General features: G+C 55.0%; 1 protein-coding gene across 3 annotated transcripts in view; it reads right to left on the minus strand.

Annotated features, from left to right (window-relative positions):
* Positions 1–7,148, minus strand: part of PDZD4 (PDZ domain containing 4) — a 29,949-nt gene extending 22,801 nt beyond the window's left edge. For all 3 annotated transcript variants that reach the window (XM_029930888.1, XM_029930887.1, XM_029930886.1), the window contains exon 1: positions 6,817–7,148. In XM_029930888.1, coding sequence (XP_029786748.1) covers positions 6,817–6,876 — 60 coding nt within the window. In that variant the 5' untranslated portion in view covers positions 6,877–7,148. The remainder of the gene's footprint in view (positions 1–6,816) is intronic.
* Positions 7,149–7,154: the final 6 nt, after the last annotated feature.

The following is a 7,154-nucleotide window of genomic DNA, read 5'->3' on the forward strand; positions in this document are numbered from 1 at the left end:
ATATATATATATAGGGGTGTCTGAGTGGCTCAGTCAGTTGAGCATCTGACTTCGACTCAAGTCAGGATCTCAAGGTTCGTGAGGTAGAGCCCCAAGTGGGACTCTGTGCCGACAGCTCAGAGCCTGGAGCCTGCTTTGGATTCTGTGTCTCCATCTCTCTCTGCCCCACCCCTGTTCTCGCTCTGTCTCTCTCTCTCTCTCTCAAAAATAAATAAAAATTAAATATATATATATTTATATATATATATATACACACACATAGATATATATAGAACTTGAAGACAATGGGAAAACACGGTGGCACTGTGCCGATGATGGCTCCCGGAGCCCGATGCCCCGTTCACGCACTCCACACTTATTCCCAGAGGGCCCACTTCGGGACACGCAGTCCTCCCAGCCCCAGGGGGCCCTTCTTTCCCCCAACAGTCCCTTTGTTTCTGGCAAGTCTTCCCCCCTCGTCAAAAGGCCCCAGGGGGCGGGAGGGAGGGGTCTATGGACCCTCAGCACACACAGTGATGGCTGGCTCAGCAAGCAGGTGCTGGAGGAGAGAAGACCAGGGCGCTGGCACGGGGAAGGCGGGTATTTCGCCTCTCTGACTGTGCACAGAGGGCAGAAGATGGTGGCAGTGAGGCATTGGGCCCGAGGCTGAGAGAAGAGTGGAGGTGTGGCCAGGACCTGGGGCCCTGCAGGAAATGGCCAGAGTAGGCCCCAGGCCAGTTTGCTTTGTCACACAGGGTCTCCTACGCCCCTAATGGTGTCGGGCAGGCGGAAACTAAGAATGGAATGGAAGACTGGGAGATGGGAACAACAAAGAGGGGCTTGACTAGACCCCTGAGCCAGGGGTCCGGGTGCCAGAGGGCAGGACGCAGGCCCGAGGCAGGAAGGACTCTCAGGAGACACGTGCGTGCGCCTTGGAGCTGAGGCCACGCTCCCGCCTTCCGCCCTCTGCGTCCCGGATCCTCCTTCCTAACTCAACAGGCAAACCCAAAGGATCTTTCTACGTTTTCAAGCTTGTCAGTATGTCAGATCCCTGCCCCCACCCCGCACCCATCCCCGCCCCCACCCCAGCACGCTGCTCGGTTAAGTGGAGGACAAGACACATAGGATAGAAACGGAAGGAGAGCTCCAACATGCCGCACGTGGTGCGTCTGCGGCTGGTGCCCGCGGCAGGTGCTCACCGGTGCAGCAGCAGAATGAGGGGCCCGAGCAGTGAGCATCTCCATAGCCACTGTGAAAGCATTTGACAAAATCTAACAACCCTTCATGATAAAAACACTCAAACTAGGAATAAAAGGGAACCTCCTTGACTTGATAAAGAGCATCTGTGAAAAACGTACAGCTCATTTTATACTCACTGGTGAAAGACTGGAAGCATCCCCTGTTAGATCAGGAGCAAAGCAAGAATGTCTGCCCTCACCACTTCTATTCAACAGTGTACTTGAGAGTCTAGCCAGAGTGAACAGGCAAGAATGAAAGAAAAGGCATCCGGATTAGAAAGGCAGACGTAAAACTCTATTTGCCCACAACATAATCCTACGTAGAGAAAACCCTGAAGAATCCCCTAAAAACCAATTAGAGCTAATAAATGAGTTCAGTAAGGTCGCAGGATCAATATCTAAAAATCAACTGTATTTCTATACAATACCAACGAGAAAAATGAAAAGGAAATTAAGAAAACAATTCCAGAGGTGCCTGGCTGGCTCAGTCAGAAGAGCGTGCGACTCTGGATCTCGAAGTTGTGAGTTCGAGCCCCACATTGGGTGGAGAGACTCCCAAAAAAAGAAAAACAAACTTAAAAAAAAGAGAAAGAAATAGAAAACAATTCTACTTATAAAAGCTTCATAAAGAATAAAATACTCAGGAATTAAGGTAACAAAAGTGCAAGACATTGTTTAAAAAACAATGAGGACCTGGGTGGCTCGGTCGGTTGAGCAGGTTGAGCAAATGGTTCTTGATCTCGGCTCAGGTCGTGATCTTGAAATTCGTGAGATGGAGCCCTGCATGGGAACACGGCGGGCTCTGTGCTGACAGCCAGAGTCTGTTTGGGATTCTCTGTCTCCCTCTCTCTCTGCCCTTCCCATGGTCACGTTTTCCCTGCTCCCGTCTCTCAAAATAAATAAACATTAAAAAAAGAAGAAGGAATTGAAGACCCATGGGTCATACCCCACCCATACTTTATCTACAAATTCAGTTCAGCTGGCTTCTTTTCAGAAACTGGCAAGCTGATCCTAAGATTGATATACAAACAGAAGGGACCTAGAAGAATCAGAACAATCTTGAAGAGTACAAAAATGGAGGGATCCTTGCTGATTTTAAAATTTAAGAACAACGCCATACTAAAATCGGTGTGACACTGGCCCGACGACCGACATCTCTCCAGAAAGATCTATAAATGGCCAAGAGCACATGATAAGATACTCCACGTCACTTAGACGTCAGGAAATGCAAAGGAAACCCACAATGATACCACCTCACATACAGTAGGATGGTTATAATCAAACGCTTGTGTTGGGGGAATGTGGAGAAACGGGAGCCCTCAGCCACTCCTCAGCCACTCCCGGCCGGAATGTGAAATGGCTCGCCCCTCTGCAGGGGCTCCGCAGCTCCTCGGAAAAGGAAGTGGTCCAGTACCTTTGTGCTCTTTTTTTTAAGTATTTAGTTATTTTTGAGAGAGAGAGAGAGAGAGAGAGAGAGAAAGCGCACGCACGAATGGGGAAGGGACAGAGAGGGAGACAGACACTCCTAGGCATGCTCTGAGCTTGTTAGCACAGAGCCCGACGTGGGTCTTGAACTTACAAATATTTTTAAAAATATTTAAAATACTAAAAAAAAATAAAATAACGGGCGCCTGGGTAGCTCTGTTGGTTATGCATCCAACTCTGGATTTCGGCTCAGGTCGTGACCTCCTGGTTTTTGAGTTCAAGCGCGGCATCAGGCTCTGTGCTGACAGAGCACAACCTCCTTGTGATTCTCTCTCTCCCTTTCTCTCTGCCCCTCCTCGCCCCCCACCAAATAAAGAAAGTAAAAGCAGAGACTCAAACAGATATTTGCACACCCATGTTCACAGCAGCCTCACAACAGTCAGAAGGTGAAAGTGGCCCCAACGTGCATCAGTGAATGAGTGGATAAACACTGCGCACTAATGCCACACTGCAATATCTTATTCGGCAATACAGAGATTTAGGGAGCGCCTGGCTGGCTCGGTGGGAAAAATGTGCGACTCTTGATCTCAGGTCATGGGTTCAAGCCCCAGGTTGGGCGTAGATATTACTAAAAATAATAATAATAATAATAATAATAAACTTAAAAAAGAAACTTAATACTTACTCGAGCTACAATATAAATGAACCTTGAAAACATGGTAGGGGCACTCTTGATCTCGTGAGTTTGAGCCCTATGTTAGGGGTAGAGAGAACTTAAAAATATTTTTTAAAAAAGAAAACATGACAAATCAAAGAAGCCACACATTAAAAAATCATATATTGTATGGTTCATTAAGATGAAATGTCTGCAACAGCAAATCCATAAAGACAAAGTTAATTCGTGGTTGCCAGAGGTTAAGAGGTGTTGGGTTAAATGGATACATGACTGCGAAAGAAGAAGGGGTTTCTGGGACACCTGGGCGGCTCAGGTGGGTGAGCACCCAACTCTTCACTTCCGCTCGGCTCAGGATCTCGTGGGATCAAGCTCTGGGTTGGGCTCCACGCTGTTAGCCCTTAGGATTCTCTTCCTCTCCCTCTCTCTCCCTCCAAATAAATAAATAAACTTTTAAAAAAAGATGGGGTTTCTTTTTAAGGCGATGACAATGTTCTGGAATGAGCTAGTGGGGACAGCTGCACAGCTCTCTGACTATAGTAAAAACCACCAACTGCACACTTTACCAGGGTATGTGAATTATACCTCAAGAAAGCTGTCGTTTGTTCTGTGAGCATGAGCCATCAGGAGAAAAGGACCTGGAACTCAAGGCTAGGACAGAGACTTGGGGAACTGGAGAATCTAAGAGGAGGTTCCCGGGAGCCCTGGCACAAAGGAGTCCCTGGGCAAATGGCGTAGGTGCGCATGTGCACGTCCCTGGGCTGCGCTGTGTCGCGAGTGGGGTCCCTTACTCTGATAAGGTGCAGAGGCCACAGGCAGATACAGCCTGGACAGGGAGAAGCGCCTCTGACACTCCAGTACCCGTGTCTGCGGTGTGAGAGCCAGGCGAGGGGGCCGGCTGGTCTTTGGGGACAAAAGTCCCCTTCCGCTCTGAGAAAAAGATTGGACTGGGCCGGGGACGGCTCTGCTGCTGTGCCCGGGCTCCAGCCCTCAGAAACAGGGTCTTCTGGGACAAGAATGGTTTTCCCACTTTTCCCAGGTCCTTTTTATTCAATGTTCTTTTGTCTCCTCTTAATTTTTTTCATTAAAAAAATTTTTTTAAGTTCACTTCTGAGAGAGAGAGTGTGTGAGAGGGCAAGGGGCAGAGAGAGAGGGAAACACAGAATCTGAAGCAGGCTCCAGGCTCTGAGCTGTCCCCACAGAGCCTGATGCAAGGCTTGATCTCACAAACTGCGAGATTATGACCTGAGCCAATAACTGACTGAGCCACCTAGGTGTTGTGATTTTTTTTTAATTTTTTAAGTTGATTTATTTATTCTGAGACACACAGGGAGAGAGGGAGAGAGAGAGACAGAATCCCAAGCAGGCTCTGCACCATCAGCACAGAGCCTGACATGGGGCTGGAACCCAGGAACGGTGAGATCATGACCTGAGCCCAAACCAAGAATTTAACCGACTGAGCCACCCAGGCGCCCCAAAACTGCACCCAGGATCTGATTCAGCCCAAATTTCTTCAAGAGCTTTAAAAGGGAGCAGTGTCCCCAGAGTGGTCTGTGGTGGCTGCAGCTCAGACCAGGAAATTAATTGCAGAGGGCAGCTGGCAGGAGGGGCCTCTCCTCCCTGGGGTCTGTTTGCCCAGGGGCCTGGCCTCTCTCAAAGAAAGCTTGGCTCTGAACTTTGCTGCACAGGTTCGCCCGGAGCCCTCCCCCTGACTCGGAGCCTCCTGGAAGGCAGTCCCAGCCTCAACTGTGGCAGCCTCCCCCCAACTGCCAGGGGGAGCCCAAACGGTCCCCTCAGTGTCTCTCAACCGGGGCTCATTTGAAGCCTGTAGCGCAGCGCAGCGTGCCCTCGGTCCGCACACCCCCATGAGGTCGGCCTGAAATGAAGCACTACATCAATCCCTCTCGGACGAAGTGAGGAGCCCACAGCCTTGGGAACCCTTGCCCTTTGGTGTAATGATTCCAAGAAAGGAAGCCGCGAGGGTGGGATCCCAAGGCGTCATCAGCCAACCAGTGCGGCCCAACCTTTCGCCAGCAGCCCTGGTGCCCACAACTGGGATTCCAAGGAGCTGCCTTTCAGTCGAGGCCCGAGTTATTACCGAAGCCGATTCCAGGAGCGGGCAATGACGATGGCCAGGCAAGATTTCCAAACAGCGGGACCACGACGAGAGGAAACAGCCCGGGGGCGGGTGGCGAGAAAGGAAGAAAGGCGAAGGGCGGCGAACGGGGAAAGCGGATGGGGGCGAGCGCCCCGGGAGACAGGGCCTCAGACACTGGACGAGTGGCGCGGCCGGGAGAGAGCAAGAGTCCCCGTCCTGCCCCCTCCAGCTCGCAATAGCCAGAACTAGGCTCACAGCATCAAAGCCGGGCCCCCGCGGCATCCCCAACACCCCCTCCCAGCGCTCCCCACCGATGCTTACAGGAGCTCCCCCTATCCATCTAAAGGGACCCCATTCCCCCAGCCAACACCGCGCGGACTAGCCCTTGCTGCCCAGGCCGGACCAATAAACCCGGAGTTGAAGTGCATACCTGTCTGCGCCCGGTCTGCCCCCGTGTCCCGACTCCCTCCGACCTTGAACTCCCTCCACTTAGCCCCGGGGGCTTCTCAGGCCACTCCATCCGGGACATTTCCCCAGACACCTCTCTGAGCGCACACAGAAAGTACACACGCGCGGGGCCGCAGGAGCCTCCGCGCACACACAGACGGGGCACAGGCACGCACTCACGAAGTCACGCCACGGACAGGCAAGGAAGCCCCGCTCCGGGCCACCGGGCTGGGCTCGGGTTCCGAGCCCGCGGCCGGACGTATCCCCTCCCTCCTCGCCGAGCACCTCCCGGTCCACGCCCCCTGGAACTCAGGACCTGGAGGCCCCGCGGGGCAAAGAGCAAGCTGGGCACCGCCGCCCACGGACGGCCCGCCCCTCGCTGAGCCCGCGGCACCCCGGGGCCAGGAGCCCACCATCTGGGCAGGGCGGGAGCGGAGAGGGAGTGCTGGGAGAAGCACCCAGACCGCCCACGCGCTCCTGCTCCCCTGGCCCGCGGGGACCTGGATTCGGCCGTCCCCCGCGCCGCGGGTACCCACCTCCCTCCCCCGCCCCGGGTCCAGCGGGGCCAGCGTGCGCCGGGAACGGAGCCCGTTGCTATGCAACCTCCATCCCGCGCCGGCACCGGCGGCACCGCGCCTCCGGGCTCCCGGGCCCGGGGTGCAAGCGCGCCGGACCCGGACCGAGCCCCACTTCCCGAGCCGGGCCGATCTCGATCCAGGGCTCACGTCCCCTCTGGGCGCCCAAGGGATGCGCCCTGCACCCCATCCCCAGGCAGCTCCCTCCATCTGTGACCGGTTCCCACGGAGCGCCAGCACCCAGCAGCCCCAGAAATCGAGGGCGGGAATGGCTCCCTACCTCTTCCTCTCCGAGCCCTCCAGCCCTCCCAGGTCCGCGGCCCGCTTCTTCCCCAGGTGGCGCCCACGCCGCCCCCCGCCCCAGGGGCCCCGCCGCCCTACCTGAAGCATCACTTTGTACTGCTCCTCCGGTTTCTGAACCACGCACATATTACATCCCATGGTGCTGGCCGGCGAGGGGAGGAGAGCGGGAACGGGAAAACGCCTTTCACTGCCCGGAGTGCGGGACCTCGGGTCCCGGGCCGGGGCCGGGGGCCATACCCTAGGGCAGGGGGCGGGCCGCCTAGCGGGGGAGGGGAGGACGGCCCCGGGGGAGGGGCAGCTCCACGCCCCTCGGGTTAACTCAGCTGGCTGAGGCCAGGCGCGGGCATGCTCCCTCGCACCCGGCCAGGAGAAAAAGGGCAGCGGGGGATGGGCGGGCGCGCCGGGCGTTGCTGGGC

This window comes from Suricata suricatta, chromosome X, assembly GCF_006229205.1.
Source record: "Suricata suricatta isolate VVHF042 chromosome X, meerkat_22Aug2017_6uvM2_HiC, whole genome shotgun sequence".
In the NCBI taxonomy this organism is placed as follows: Eukaryota; Metazoa; Chordata; class Mammalia; order Carnivora; family Herpestidae; genus Suricata; species Suricata suricatta.